This window comes from Vombatus ursinus, unplaced genomic scaffold (assembly GCF_900497805.2).
Source record: "Vombatus ursinus unplaced genomic scaffold, bare-nosed wombat genome assembly UNPS02014786.1, whole genome shotgun sequence".
Classification (NCBI taxonomy): Eukaryota; Metazoa; Chordata; class Mammalia; order Diprotodontia; family Vombatidae; genus Vombatus; species Vombatus ursinus.
Window position 1 is genome coordinate 52251227 of NW_020954564.1, and position 16605 is coordinate 52267831.

The 16605-nt window shown below is 45.1% G+C and overlaps 1 protein-coding gene across 1 annotated transcript in view; it reads right to left on the reverse strand.

The window, feature by feature from the left end:
- The window catches only part of LOC114047385 (Wilms tumor protein 1-interacting protein-like), an 18703-nt gene extending 6190 nt beyond the window's left edge, over window positions 1-12513 (reverse strand). The window contains exons 1-5 of the mRNA XM_027868218.1: window positions 11730-12513; window positions 7098-7199; window positions 2094-2161; window positions 1715-1777; window positions 1291-1421 (exon numbers count right to left, since the gene is read on the reverse strand). Of these exons, the coding sequence (XP_027724019.1) occupies window positions 1291-1421; window positions 1715-1777; window positions 2094-2161; window positions 7098-7199; window positions 11730-12513 (1148 nt within the window). The remainder of the gene's footprint in view (window positions 1-1290; window positions 1422-1714; window positions 1778-2093; window positions 2162-7097; window positions 7200-11729) is intronic.
- Window positions 12514-16605: the final 4092 nt, after the last annotated feature.

Here is a 16605-nt window from a genome sequence, read left to right on the forward strand (position 1 = left end):
TGTTCCATGGCCTGCAGTCCCCAGGGGGCCCCCATGTGTGGATGCTACATCTGCTCTGTGTTCTATGGCCTGCAGTCCCCAGGGGGCTCCCATCTGTGAATGCTACATTTGCCCTATGTTCCATGGTCCAAGGTCCTCAGAGGGCCCCCATGTGTGGATGCTACATCTGCTCTGTGTTTCATGGCCCAGCACTTCTGAAGGCCCCCATGGAGGGTGCCGAATCGGATCTGTGTTCCATGGCGTGGGACCCCCCCAAGAGCCCTATGTGTGGATACTTCATCTGCTCTGTGTGCCATAGCCTGAGATAGTGGTCAGGCAAAGTCCCTCTCCTCATTCTGAGGACATACAGATTTTCCCAGGATATGTTCTGGATATGTGCCTGGCTCAGCCCTAGGCACAAGAATGACTCATCCAGGGTCCAATCCCTGAGGAAACAAAAAAGAGAACAAGCCAAGGCCCCACAACAAGAAGGGAAAAGTTGTCTAAAGGCCACACTTACTGTAAAGGAATCACTTGGTCCAAGCACTGAACAATAACACAGTCAGAACTTAGGGTAGAGTCAGCAGGCACTTAATAGTTCTGTGACCTTGGGCAAGTCACTTAAACTCCCTAAGTCTCAGTGTCAGCATCAACAAAATGAAGCAAATGACAGAAACTATTACAAAAGTTTGTTGTAATGGAAGTGCTTTGTAAACTGTAAAAGGCTTTAAGGATGAGTTATGATTATAATTGATACTGTTATTATGACCCTATCTGCATTGAAAAGAACCAGAAGGCAAAACCTTTAATGTTTCAATCTGAGAAACAAACTCCCAGAATCAGAGATGGTGACAGGGAAGCTAGTAATGACAAACAGGCCAGAGAAATATCACGATGAGCAAGGGGTTCACAATGAGGCAAGGGAATGAGACCAACATAGGCCTGGGCAAGGCCATGTCACAGCCTGGCAGCGGGGAAAGGCCTCAGGGCAGTGGGTAGAGCACGAGATTTTTGAGTCAGAGAACATGGGCACAAACCCCAGCTCAGTCACTTACTTCCAGTGTGACCCTGGGCAAGTCACTTGACCTCTTGGTCTCATTTTCTTCATCTGTAAAATGAGGGGGTTAGATCAGATGACCTCTAATGTCCTTTCCTATGATCCTATGATATGACAGGGCAGCATGCCTTTGGACCAGGATCATACGCAGCTGCTCTGGGGCTACACACATCACAAGGTCACACAGGTTACAGAGTCACACATGTCACAGTATCACACTAGGCTCTTGGTCCCACAGCCTCTAAATCACTCACGTGTGATAATCTTTGACACAGTAAATATTGTTCTCGACATCCACGGTGAAAGGGACGCCATCCAAGCACTCATTACATATAACACATCGGAAACAGCCGGGGTGGTAGGACTTCCCAAGGGCCTGGAGAATCTGGAGGCAGAAGAGACAGAGAAAGACAAACACACAGAGAGAAAAAGATGACACGGAGAGGGAGAAGGAAGGCAAGAAACAGAGACATACATTCAGAAACACAGAGACACCCAAAATTACAACAGAAAGACCTAGATCTCTCAGGAGACACCCATACCCCTACCCATGGAACAGGCTTCAGTGGAGCCTCTGGAAGTCATAGAACAAACAAAGGAAACTTCTGAGAGAAGTTCTATAGGGCCCTGAAGTAGATGACCCAGGGTCTTGGGTGAGGATGAGCTGGGTTTTCTTACCATCTCCATGATGAGGTGTCCACACACGAAGCACTTGTCAGCTGTCTGCTGAAACCCTGAGTACTGAGAGTGAGGACACAGAACCTATAAGCAGTCATGTTACCAGCCATTCCTAAGAACCCCCTTCTGTCCTCTCAACATACCCCCTCCAAGGAATTCCCCTGTCCCTATTTTCTCATCCCCAGTCATAACAGAGAAGAAGAAGAAGTCGGCTATTCTATATGCCCCTTTACTGTCTGGAGGAGACATCACCACTGTGTCTAACCTCAAAAGAGGGGGGGGGAAAGCCAGCCTAGCCATGACTCCTCATCCCCCATTCCTACTTCCATCAGCATTCCCACCACCATCAACCTCACAGAGAACCAAATTCCTAACTTACCAGGAAGTCCTCCTCACAGTAGACTTTCCCAGCTACATTGTAGAAGGCCTTTCCTCGGAGTCTTCTCCCTATGAAGGAGGTATGGCAAACAGGGAAACAGTCATCAAGGCTATAGCAAAGACTGGCACCATCACATTACCCTCTATTGCTTCCCGAGCTAAAGGACAAGGAGAAAGGAAGAGCTGAACATCTTCATTTCCTTCCCAAATTGATCTGACCAAGGTTACCCACAATCCCTGTACTGCAAAATCCAACTGGCCTCTTCTCAGTTTTCATCATCTTTGACATCTCTGTTCCATTTGATACTACTGACTACCCCCTCCCACTAGATCTCCCTTACCTTCCATGGCAATGCTCCACTCTAATCTCCTTCCTATTGATATGTCCCTTCTTTTTCAATGCCTTTCGAGAGGTAAATTTGACTTCAAAGATATCCCTGTCATTTAATGGGATGGGGCTTGATACTGAAATATGCCTTTGGAAGACTAAAGTAGTAATGGATATAATAATACTAAGAAGATAAAGAAATCTAACAACCAAAGGAAAGATCAATGGATACTGAAGTGCTATTGTCTACCCAGATGAAGGAAGTATATGAAAAGTTCAGGAATTACCATAAATCTGGCATGGAGGCATCATCTAACAAGGATGAGAAACTTCAATTACCTGGACTTTGCCTGAGTTACCCTTCACCAAAAGCAGAGAAACTAACAGATTTCTGACTTGCTATGTGACAAACTCATTCTTCAAAAGTGAAGCAAGGGGCAGCTAGGTGGTACAGTGGATAGAGCACCAGCCCTGAAGTCAGGAAGACCTGAGTTCAAATCCGACCTCAGACCAAACACTTGCCACTTACAAGCTGTGTGACCCTGGGCAAGTCACTTAACCCCAATTGCCTAAAAATTAAAAAAGAAAAAAAGAAAATTAAAAACAAACAAATTTTTTTAAAAGACTAAAAAGAAAAACAAGAAATGATGAAAACTTTGGGAGGTAGTGGCCTCATCACAGAATCTGTCATAAAGGAGAGGAAAGTTGGGCATGATTAGACATGTGCCCTAGATTTGAGGAGAGCAGAAAGCAAAGATTTCAGAGAAAAGAGAGTTAGAATATATAAAATTCTATAGGGGAAGTCAGTCTAAGAGGGATGAAATGCTTTCATGAAAGAAAATTCTGAAGACACAAACCCAAATGATTCTGAGGACAGTTTGGTTTTTGGACAAGCTGAATATGAGGTGCTGAAGAGGACAACCACGCAGAACTGGCCTACAGGCACGACAGAGAGATGTAAGCTAAATGAGAGTACAGGTAGAGGGAGTCACAACTGCTTGAATTCACAAAGAGTAATTATAAATGAATCAATGTCAACTTGGAAGGACTCAAATCTCTAAGTCAAGGTTCCAGGCTGTTGAGTATTTAGGATTAGGTTTGACTCTTCCCTTCCCTCACTTCTTACATTTCACTATAGGGCCATGTCTAATTCTGCCTCTACCACGCCTCTAACATCTGTCCCCTCCTCTTTATCTTTATCCACAGCCTCCTTAGAATAGACCCTCATTACCATCCATCCAGACAACCACAAGGGCCCCTGAAAACTACCCCTACATTCTATACCTCCAATTCAATCCTCCCATTACTTCCAGAATAATCATCCTACAGAGACAGATCCCTGTCACTCCTCTGCTCAAAAACTTTCAGTGGCAGGTGCAGCTAGGTGGCACAAGGGGCAGATAGGTGGTGCAATAGATAGAGCTCTGGCCTTGGAGTCAGGAGGACCTGAGCTCAAATCTGGCCTCAGACACATAACACTTACTAGCTGTGTGACCCTGAGCGAGTCACTTAACCCTATTGCCTAGCCAAAAAAAAACAACAAAAAAACAACCTTTGAGTGGCTGCCTACTTGTCAACTGCGTAAAGTTCTAATTCCCTTTGCCTGGCATTCAAAGTCCTCCACAATCTGATACCACACTACCTTCCAGCCTCATCACATATTATTATCATATATAAACTCCACGCTCCAGGTAAATGGTTTACTCTTTCTCTCAAACACACATAGCACTCTCCTACCTTCATGTATTTGTTCCCTAAGCCGAGAACACCCCCTCTCCCCTAGTCACCTACTGAACTTCTACCCATCCTGTTAAGCTCAACTTAAACGCCATGTCTTCTGTGAAATCTTCTCTGATCCTCCAGCGAAAAACATCTTCTCCCTTAAATTTTAAGAAACATTTTGTTTTTCAATCCTCTAATGCAGTTATAATACGCAACATTATAATACACAACATGTGTGTGTGTCTTATCCTCCTATTAGACATAGGATTATCAGAACAGGGACTGTCAACTTAATTTTGTGTTTCTCCCAACACTTTACACCATTCTCTATACCCTGCTGGGGCTTAAAAAGTGTTTATTTGGGGGCAGCTAGGTGGTGTAGTGGATAGAGCACCAGCCCTGAAGTCAGGAGGACCTGAGTTCAAATGCGGCCTCAGACCAAACACTTGACACTTACTAGCTGTGTGACCCTGGGCAAGTCACTTAACCCCAATTGCCTAAAAAGCACAAAAAAAAAAAGTGTTTATTTGAAAATCATGTTCTGTGGAATATATATAATAGGTGGAATAACACTGTGACATAAGTAATGACAAATATGAAGAATTCAGAGAAACTCAGAGACTTGTATGAACGGAAGCAGAACTAATGGAAGAAAACCAAGGCAACAATTAATAAAGTGACTCCATTTAAAAATGTAAAGAAAGAAATACAGAAAGACATCAGAACTCTAATCAATGCAGTGGCCAGGCATGACTTCAAAGGACTGTCAGAGAAGAATTTATAGCCCTTCTCAGAAAAAAGGTTATGGACAATAGGTACAGAATGAGTCACATGTTATCAAATGGGACCAATGTGCTGCTATGTTTTGCTTAACTATGCACCTTTGTTAGGAGTATTCTACTGTGGACAAAGAGTTATTGGGATATAATAATAGTGTTTTGTAAAATTACAAATAAATTATTTATTTAGGGAGAAAAAAAGGAAAACTGTTTGATGAATTGAGCAAATGAACTCCCACAACAACCCTGGGAGAGAAACAAGGCAGCAGGGTTTATCCCCATTTTACAGATGATGAGACACATTCACCATAATCCTTCCCCTCAACCTACAGAAGTAATTACCACTCACTCTTAGTTATCCCCATAGTAGTAGCCCCAGTGGCCAAAACATCAACCTGTGATTCATTTTTATTTATTAATCATTAATGAGAGGTATAAGTTTCCAGCTAGGCTTCAGCTTCAGAAGAGAAAAGGAAGATAATTTACCCAGCACAGGCCAAGCCCAGAAATGCGCCCCCTACATGGGTACCAGGCTCCCCAGGTTTGATTTGCCTATGTAGATCGTGTACCTAGACCAGTCATAAGTCATAGACCAATGGATGCCAAGGGCAGTGACAGGATGGAGAGTGCTGAAGTAGACAAAGGGGGAGAGTCCTCAGTCTGTCTGGCTGCTGGCCCTGACTGAAGTAAGATATACCCTCAGGGACAATATCCCTAAACCCCAAAAACTTGGAAGCACATAGGATGGGCTTTTCTCTTACTACTTTATCCCATTAAATTAATTTCTAGGAATACATTAAATTTACATTAAAAGCAAATGACCTATAGGTCATTGGACAATGACAAAAAAAGTTGAGGTATATGAATACAGGAATATTAATGTGCTGTAAGAAAGAATGTGAATACAGAAAAACAGGGAAAGACATAAGAACTGATGCAAAGAGAAGTAAACAGAACCAGGAAAACAATATCCATAGTGACTACAACTATACAAATGGAAAGAACAACAACAAAACAACTGAAACCAAATATTATGAAATTACAGTGAAACTTGGACCCAAAGAAGAGACACGAGAAGGGGCTTCTATTTTCCTTGGGAGGGAGGGAGAGAGGGGAGGTGCTATGAAATACTGCTGAGAACTCAGACTCCTTTGATATATTGGTTAATTTTGCTGAACAATTTTTTACTGTTTGTTATAAGGGATGGTTCTCGGGGGTGGGAGTAAGGAACATATAAAGGGAAGCGTAAATTATATAAAAATAAAATATATCAATACAAATTTTTTTAAAGTAAATAATCCAACAACTGATTCATGACCCCAGTATTTATCTTCATGTTTGGCCTCAGATCCTCTAGCTTCCCAGAAAAAAACCCAACCCTGACATTGCCGTAAGGAGTGGCATGGCCAGCAAAGCCCACTCCCTCTCTCTAGCTTTCCCTGCCTTCCCATGCCCAGCTTTTCTCACACCTCCACTTCTATCATACTAACTCTCTTAGCATACACTCTTGTTCATGCTGGTCCCCATCTTCACAGGGCTAACCTGGAGATTCTTGCTTCACAGGTGATTGATGATTACGCATCTGGAACGATGGGCTCTTCTGAAGGACCCTGTCTTCCTCAGCAGTCTTTCCATGCTCCATAAGGGCTACAAAACTTATCCCATCCATCTTTTCTGGACTCCTCTCTTTTCACATTATCTTACTCCCTCAGACTTCCAGAAAGCCACCAAAGCTACCAATGACTAGGTACAAGAGGGATGGGAGAAAATCCCCTTCCCTCTCTACCAAACTGCTGGAAGTCCAAGAGAAGGAAAGCATGTACAAAGAAAGAAGAGTCCAAAAGATAAAAGTAAAGCTTTTCCACAATTCTTCTATACCACTAGAAGTCCTCCACTAGAGTCTATCCCACCAATGCAGTCACCAATCCTCTTTGATGGAACTCCAGGCACTAAAGACCAATCAGGAGTTCCCTGCTACAGTCTTCTCCATGCATGTCTACATATTTACCACTAGTAAATCCATGTCTTTTATGTATGTGTCCCCATGTCTCCTAGTTGCATGTCTGTATGTCCTTTACATGGTATACCTCCTATGTCAACAAATCAAACGTGTACATCTATGGGTGCATATCCAGTCTGGTACACCTGTGCTGGTATCTGGGCTGAGTGCACCTACCGCAGGAGTAGCAGGTGAAACAGTTGGTGTGGTAAAGGCTCCCCATTGCCTGGCAGGCCTGACTTGCACCATAGATGCCCATCCTGCACTTTATACAAACTCCTGAAGTAGGAAAAAAAACAGAATATTTAGTAATTCACAGCAGAACACTTAACCTCCCAACCCCATGACCCTACTGCTACATGGCCTCCCATCCCTGCATACATGTCCTCATTTCCAAAATGTAACAGATTCAGTGACATATATGACCATCACCATACAGAGACCAAGAGTCACAGCTCTCAGACCTGGGGCCTGAGACACAGTCAGGGCTCTCTCTCCCTCAGCCATTCTATATATCTCACTCCCAGTGAAGTACATCAACCCTATCAGAGAATTTCTACATTTGAACCAAGAAATTCCATCATCCCACCTCCTAACCTAGGACAAGATCATTCTTTGGAGAAACAATATAGTTGAAGAGAAAAAGCATTATGGTTAGTATAGTAACTTATAGTTAGAAGACCTGGGTTCGAATCCTGGCTTGCTAGGAGTATGATCACTTCACTTCTGCTCTATGGTCCTCAGTTTCCTTATCTGTAAAATGAGGATCAGAATGCTTGCTATCTACCTTACAGGGTTGCTGTAATAAGATCACTTTGTAAACTATAAGTGCTATACAAACATAAAAACATTGTTATTATTTGTTAATATTCAAAATTTATTTGGAATTTATCTATCTACCTCCTCTAAGGGCAGTTGAAGGATAAAAGGAATGGTGGGTGTGGTTCCAATTACAGCAGGGGAAATATTCAGGCTAGAACTAAGACTCTATTATATACATATTCTAATTTGTATTATTGTTTTTTGCTCAATCCAACAAACTTCTATTGAGCATCTATTATGTGCAAGGAAGACAGGATGGTACGATGGAAAAGATCCTGGACTGAGTCAGAAGGACACTTAGGTTCTAGTCCTGACTCTGCCACTAACTACTTGGGGATCTTTAGAGTTAATTTCCCTCCCTGGGCCTCAGTTTAAAATTCGAGGATTGGATTACTAGCTAATAGTTAAGGTCCCACACCTCTCCTCTAAGAAGCTTTCCCTGGTCTCCTCCTTCCTCAGCCCCATTAGAGTTCAAACAGAACCTCATGCATCCCTCTCTCAAACTCCACACAATCTACCCTACATGTCTCCTCTTTCTCCCCCCTCTCCCAAATTTGACTGGGAATTCCACAAGGGCAGGCACTCCATCATACTCATGAGATCAAAAGATTTAGAACAAAGGTTCTTAACCTGGATCTGTAAACTTGTTATTTTAATATGTTGATAACTATATTTCAATATAATTGGTTTTCTTTGTTATCCTATGTATTTCATGCATTTAAAAAAATGAAAAGGGGTCCATAGGCACTGCTAAACTTCCAAAGGGGCCATCTCTCTCTCAATCTCTCTCTCTCTCTCTCTCTCTCTCTCTCTCTCTCACACACACACACACACACACACACACACACACACGATTAAGATTTATAACTGATTTATAACTAGAAAAGAACTTTTAGAGAACATCTAATCAATAGGTGGAAGGCTGATTTTGAAGTCAGAAAGACCTGAGTTCAGGTCCTCCCTTTGATATATACTAGCTTCCATTTTTCAGCATGGTACAGCATCCTTCCTCCAGCCCAGCTTCAATGACAGACATCTACAGGAGGTCATTATGGTACCATCCCAAACTCTAAATTCTGTCTGGGACAGTTAGTGGCAAGAAAGCACCAGAGGCAGACAGAGTCCTCCCCACCTGGCCTCCAAGGAACACAAACTCCCTTTCTTCCCAGGGTAAGGAACAACTTAGTCCAGCTCTATCAAGGTGGTATCACAAGGACAGGATGACAACTTCCCCAGATACCCCTCCTCTCAGCTCTTTACTGGCCCAGATCACAAGGAAATATTCCTTGAACTTTCTCTCTCCACCTTGGAGTCCCCATGACCCCATTTGTTGATTATACCCCAAAAATGTCTCTTTCTCATACCAACAAGATCAAGGACTGATTGGCTCCCCCAACAGGTTTCTTACTATCACCAACCTGGCCCTGACCTGAGGTCCTTGTCCATGATATAGACAATGCACCCCCCACCCACAACATCCTGTAAACCCAGTACAGTCCCTGTCTCAGGCTACTAGAACAGGGGACAAAGAGCATCCAGATCATCAAAGGACTCAAACAGTCCCTCCAACCTGCCAGTGCGGTCAGTCTCTGGGGAAGTGCTGACCCCAGTCTAGCTGGAGAGGCTTGCTCCCATAATATAGCCCCCAAACCAAACAGGTCAATCAATCAACAATTTATTTACTAAGTGCCAGGCACTGTATTAGGCACTGGAGATGGAAAGACAAAAGCAAAACAGTCCATGCCCTCAAGTAGCTTACAGATCTAGAACAGCAAGAATAATAATAATAATCCAATAGAGCAATTGACCTGAAACTAGGAAACTTGGATTCAAATCTTGCCTCAGACATTTAATAGCTATGTCACCATAAACAAGCCCCTTAACCTTTTAGAATCTTAGTTCCTTCATCTGTAAAATAGGGATAATTACTGTACAATCTACCTCACAAAGTAGACAACATACATGTATATTATTAGGCACATCTAAAGCACATCTAGAAATGCCTACAACACTATGGCTAGGCAGATCTTCCCTTCTTCCCCACTATAATAACATTTTTCTCTTCTTCAATTTATATATACATCTATTCAAGGTATTATACTCTAGGTTCTTTAAGGACAGAAACTGTTGTGCATCTTTTCATCTTCAGACATAAGTGAGAGCTCAGCTGGGATAGAAGCTTGGATAAATGTTTGTTGAACTGAATTAAATCTCCAACTCCACAGGCCAGAAACACCCATCAGGTCCCACCTGAGAAGACTGTGTGAGAGATAGTCAATTAAATGTTTGGGGCAGAGATAGACCCCCAGTCCAAGGGAGAAAGATCCAGGGAAATGCACACATGGTGTCCCAAAAGTCTTAGTGCAGTTGTAAGCGTTAGAAAACTGCACTGAATGGGGCAGCTAGGTGGACAGAGCTCCAGCCTTGGAGTCAGGAGGACCTGAGTTCAAATCTGGCCTCAGACACTTGACACTTACTAGCTGTGTGACCCTGGGCAAGTCACTTAACCCCAACTGCCTCACACACACACACAAAAAAAGAATAGAACTCAATAAAAAGCATGTCATTCTTGGATTCCATTTATGGAAGCTTGATTACAACATCGACAAGCAGTTCGAACATTCTAGAAAACTGCACTGAGACTTTTGGGTCACTGTATATAGCTCATGCTCTCTTCAAATAAATCCAAAATATGAAAATCCAAATTTGCTGACAGCCTAGAAGTGATTCTACAGGGACCTCCCCAAATGGAATTGCAACTAGGACATTTGACAAGACTGAATTTGCAGTTTTCTAGGAACATTAGTTGTCCAATGTCCTAAATGGTTGTGCATATATATCTGGTTTGAGAAAGGCAAAAGGTCAAGAAACTGAGTACAGCAAGGTCCCTAGGCAGGTACACCAGGCTCACTACCTCAATGATCTGATATTGCTCCTTCCCTGGCTTCTCATCCAATTAACCAAGAATTCCTGTCAATTCTACCACACATCTTTTTCATCTACTCTTCTACTCACATGGTCAACTACGCTATTTCAGGACCTCATCACCATTCCTCTGGACTACTGTAAAGTTCTCTTAACCAATAAATCCCTCCTGACTCCAGCCTCTATCCTCTTCAATTCATCTTCCATACGGGTGCTAAATTAATAATCTTCCTAAAGCATAGGTATGGCCACGGCACTCCCCTGTTCAAAAGCTTCTAGTTGTCTTTCTTACTGCCTAAAGGAACAAATGTAAATTCCTTAGCCTAGCACTTAAAATCTTCTTCAACTTTGCCTCAACTTGTCCCTCTTGTCTTTCACCCACAAAGAGCAGGGGGTGGGGGAGAGTAGATGGGATGATTTTAATGTGATTTGTTATAATTTTTTTTATAAAAACAAACTTTTCATACCGGAAAATTATGTTCTCCATGGCACTTAAGAGGTTAATTTTATGATGTCCTATGCGCTAAAAGGTGGAGGAGGGGCCAGAAACAGATGGGACACAATTTTCAAACCTTTCTCAGTAAAGAGCACATAAATGCCTTTCCCAGTCTCTGCCCTCAATCTCCCCCTTCATCCATTGTAAGGTCCAACAGAATTGATCTTTCCCACTTCCCCCACCCATTCACCCACAATAACTTTCCAGCTTGAGCCTCCTGACCTTTGCCCAGGCAATTTCCCATTCCCAAGTTCTTCCTCTTCTCCTGTACCTACCCAAATCCTGCCCACCCTTGAAGGCCTACCTCAAGTCGCAGGCATATTCTCATGAAGCCCTCCCTGGACCTCCAACCCTGACTTTCTCTTCTTCAGGACTCCTACATCACTTAAGGACCAGTTAAGGGCCAACCTAGGAACAGCAAGCAGTCTTGTCTTTTTAGCCAGACAGTGTTGCTAGGATCAGGACCCAGTCTCTTGCTCCTCATGTCTATGCCCCCTGCCCCGGCCCCCAGCCAAGGGCTTGGCAAATACCTCCAGCAGAAACGAACTGGGTCACAGGTCACTCACCGAAATACTCCTTCTTCGTTCTCAGGTCCAGCTCCCTCTCCAGCTCCAGGGTCAATGCCTCGAGCCTCCGCTCCGCGGGGCTAGGGCCGCCCTCCCGGCCCTCGGTCACCTGGAAGGGCAGCTGAAGCCGGGCTCCGGCCGCGGGCTGGGCAAGGCCAGCCGAGCCCGAGGGCGGTGGGGCTGGTGGCAGCAGCAGCAGGTCGGCATGGACACCCGCCGAACCCCGGGAGCTCAGGCTGGAGACGCTGGAGCGGGCGCTGCCACCGGCCCCAGGGCCTCCGCACCAGGCGGGGTGGGCGGGGGCGGTGCCGAGCCGGGCCAGCCCGGGGCTCGCCGCATCGAGGGGCTGCTCTGATGGCCCCGGCCCCCGGGGATCGGAGCAGCTGGAGCGCGGGCTACCATGTCGCTGGTCGTAGCCCAGGCTGATGCCGCTGGTGCGAGCGCTGCAGGGTCGGCTCCCGCAGCCCTCCGAGTCCGCCAGGCTGGCCCCACGGGAGCTGCCCGCGGCCTTGGCGCTGGGCTCCGGAGAGGGGGCGGTCAGGCGGGCGCCGGGGACCTCGTAAGCGGCCCGCCGCTGGCCGCGCTCTAGAAAGCCGCCGGGCTCCGGGTAGCCGCCGCCGTCCACTCTCCAGGCACGAGTGGGGGCCGCCTTCTCGGGGGGCGCAGGCCGCTGCCCTTGCCGCCCCCGGCACCAGCCGTCCGAGCCCGGCTCGTTCAGGGACAGATCAGCCAGCAGCCTGCTGGCGCGGAGCAGAGCGGCCGCGTCCGCCCGCGGGCGCTGCATAGCCCAGCCCCGGCCAGATCCCCAGAGCCGCCCCGCCCCGGGCCAGGCAGGCGCGCGGCGCGCGCGGGGCTCCGGATCCAGCTCCTCCCGGACGGAGGCTCCGGCCGGACCGCGGTGCCGAGTCGTCACCTCCGCAGCCTCCTCCTCCTGCCGCGGCTAAGGCTAAGGCTAAGGCCGAGCGGCGGCGGTAGCTGCATCCTCCGGGCCTTAGAGCCCATCCGGCCCGGGCCCCTTCGGAACCGGGCGGGGGTCACTGGGCGCGGGGTCCCCGAAGCCCAACCCCCACAGGCGAGGCGCGGTCTCAGCGCAATAGCCAACGCGCGGCGCGGAGGAATTTTGACTCCCAAGTTTGGTCCTGGCTGTCTCCCCCCGCCCCTTCCTACCCCGCCCCTCTCCTTCCGCGGGGTCTCGGGGCCCTGCTGCGTCCCTATAGAGGAGGGACTCCTTTGCGAGGGACAGGAATGCGAGGAAGGAGACGGGGCGCTGCGACCCTGGAATGTGAAAACTGCTGTAAGGGGCTGACCGTCCCGGAGTCGGGGGCGGGATGGGAGGTGGCGAACTGGCCTGTCTCAACTTCTTTTCTCTGGGACAGGCCATGCCGACAACCCTAGACTTCGGCTTGTCAACATGAAGTTCTGCCGCTCTGCCCACTAGAGGAGGAAGAGAAGGCGGCAGGTTCCTGCCGCTGACCCTTGGGTGTTGTTAGACAAGCTGCGGCTAGAGCTGGAGAGCGAGCTCGCATCTATGTCGATCTGCCCAAGCTAGTGACCGGCGACCTCCCGGTAACCTGACTGCATCTTCTCTTTAACTCCGAGGGACTCCAGTGCCTCCCTCATTATTTCGGAGAAAGAAACAACTGACCCATTATTCAGATTTATCCAGAATGAGGAAAACTTGATAAATCATAGTTTTCTTCCTATCCCCACAACCAGCAGCTTCGGGCAGTTCTCAGGTCAGTGTTTCTTATCGCACCCCACCCACCCATTTACACAAATTTTAAATTAAGCAAAATTTAAAAGGAACTTGTTGGAACATTCTTGCTTATTTCCTCAGTCAGTTTGAAGTTCTGTAGAAATATCTGGCTGGTCCTGGGAGCCTCTGGCTGGTTCTCCACAAGTCCTTATTGTACAGGCCTGGAATATTACCCTAGTGTCCTCCCTAAGTATTAAATATAATTGTCAGGAACAGAACACTTAATGTGACCCAAGAGGCCTAGGAAATGTTTCCCAGCAAGGGTGTGTCCCAGAACTGTGGACAGTGCCCAGGTAGGAGAGCCTCTCACCTCAGAAGCAAAGCCAAAAAAGGAGAGCTTGGTGACTGGCGGAAGGGGTAAATATCAATAGGAGGCCTAGGTATTTATGAAGAGGCCTGAATCAATGCCCCTGTGCCACCAGTTTGCCCTACATTTATTTGAAGGCTGGGTCAGGGCTAAGCCATCTGCCTTATGCACTGCTATTGCTCCTTTCCCTGCATTTCCAAAGACCAACCTCTTCCAAAGGTAAGGTCCTCTGCGCATCCTTACTTCCATGGAAGTTTTAACCAGAAATTTGTGAAATATTGGAAACGAGAGCCAGTTTTCTGCAGCCATCTGCTCAGCAAATACAAGAGAGCTGCAAAGGAAAGAAAGGTAAGTGTGAATAGAGAGCACAGAATTGATCCTTTGTAATCACAGAATCTGAGTTGAGAAAAAGCCTGAGGTCTAGTTCACCTGTCACTGAAAGCAGGAGCACAATATCCCACTACAATATCCAGTCTCTGCTTGAAGATGGCTGGTGATGGGGAACTCACTATTCAATTTAGCTTATTACATTTTTGGAAAACTAATTTTCAGTAACATTTCCTTTTTAAGCCAAATCGGCCTCTTCATAGCTTCCAATTGTTGGTCCAACAGCTTTGCCCACCAAGAAAAAATATGGGCAAACATCTAAAGCCAAAGAACTTTGTTGTTTTTTTTTTAAGAAAAAATTTGTATTTAAGGAATACTATCACAAATGTAGCCCAAAGAATTACAGTTGACAGTAGGATATCACTATTATTGTAACTTCCTCATTTAGACTAATTGGAAAAGAGTGAAACTGAAAAAAGTGAACATTTCAAAAGAAATGCAATTTTATTCCTTTCTAGTCCAAATTATGCTAACACATTTGCCACCTTCTAATAGATTTGCCTACCAGAAGACACAACTGAAAATTCTTTGCTTTAATTCAATAAATATTAATGTCTATTTTGTGCAAAGTACTTCACCATCTAGCTCAGCACCTTACACATAAGGACCTAATGTGTTTTGAGATGTTGAAGGTACAAATATAAAAATCCTTGCCCTAAAGGAACTTACATCCTATTGAGGGAATACATGTACACACCTAAGTACAAGGTAATTTGAGGAGAACCAAAAAATTGGGGGGACTTCAGGGAAAACTTCTCAGAGGAAGTGCCACCTAAAACGAGCCCCAATAGAATATAAGGACACTGAGAGGCAGAAATGAGAGCACATTTCATGCATGGAGAATGCCTTCTGAAAGCAAAAGTGAGAGAAAAAATAACAAGTTTGGGAAACAAGGAGTAGTTAACTTCGCCTAGAACAATGAATATGGAGAGTAAAATATGAATAAAACGGAGAAGTAGCTTGGAACTAAACTGAGGAAAGTCTTAAATACCTGGTTGAGGCATTTGTATTTTATCCTAGAGACAATAAAAAAATGAAAATTTTTGAGCAGGGAAATGACATGGTCAAATCTTAGGAAAATTATTTTAGCAGCTGTGTATAGAATGAGTTGGTTAGTGGAATGAAATCAGGGAGAATAATTAGAAGGCTATTAGAATAGTAGAAGCAAGAGCTTATGGAGGTCTGAACTAGGTTGGTAAGTGGAAAAAAAAAAAGATTACCAAAGATGTTCTGGAGGTAGAATCTGCTTGAAAAAAGTTTGGGACATGCATAGTAAATCAAACAAGGTCTCACAGACAGAGATGAAGGAAGGAAGGAAGAAAGAAAGGAAGGAAGGAAGGAAGGAGGGAGGGAAGTCTAGGCAATAGTATTAAATACACTGAAGAAATCTGTGGTCACTTGGTCTTGGGTAGCATATTATTCATTGAGTATTTTTAGGTATCTACAAGAATAATAGGTTGTGGTCAAACCATCTTTCACTTGTGACCCCAGACCCCAAGAACAAGCACAATAAATTTCCTTTAGACTGACAGGGAGACTAGTAGTCATCTTGTTTTAGGTGTTGGTTATAAATAGTCCCGTTTGGACCACTATTCCCTTTTCATACTGCATGTCCTCTGGACATGCTTATAGGCGAAATGTCTTTACACAGCTGCCAAAATGATTTTCCTAATGCACAGGTCTATTCATGGCACTCCCCTGTTCTAAAACCTTCAATGGCTGGCTCCCTATTACAGCTGGACCAGATACAATACTGTCATGGAAAGAATGCTGGATTTGGAAGAAATTCAAATGTTGCATTTACCACCTGCTGAGAAATGACCACCTAATTTCTCTGTGTTTGAGTTCCTTAAGGTAAAATATAGGGGTTGGATGAGATGACTCCTGCCCAGCTCCAAATAATAGCTAACATTTATTTAGCTTCTAAGGGTTTTGAAGCACATTAGTTATCTCCTCTTTCACTTTGTTTCACATAAAGAGGTGGCACTTCTTGCCACGGCAAACCCTTTTGTATGTACAAGTGATCCCATTTCATCCCATCATCTCCAACAGATTTGCCCCCTTTTCTTTCCACTGTCACTTATCTTCAATCTCTCCCATCAACTGGCTGTTTCCCTACTACCTACAAACATGCCCATATGTCCCCTATCTTCAAAACTCCCTTACTTGATCCATCCATCCCTAATAGCTATCCTCACCTATCTCTTGGTGGCAAAGCTCCTTGAGAAGGCAGTCTATAACAGGTGACTCCACTTCCTTTACTTGCTCTGGAGTTTAGCTTCCAACTTCATGATTTAACTGAGACTGATCTCTCCAAAATTATCAGTGGTGTCTTGATTGCCAAATCTAATGGCGTCTTCTCAATCCTGATCCTCTTTCATCTCTCTGCAACCTTTGACAATCAGTCTCTTCTCCCTAGGTTTTCA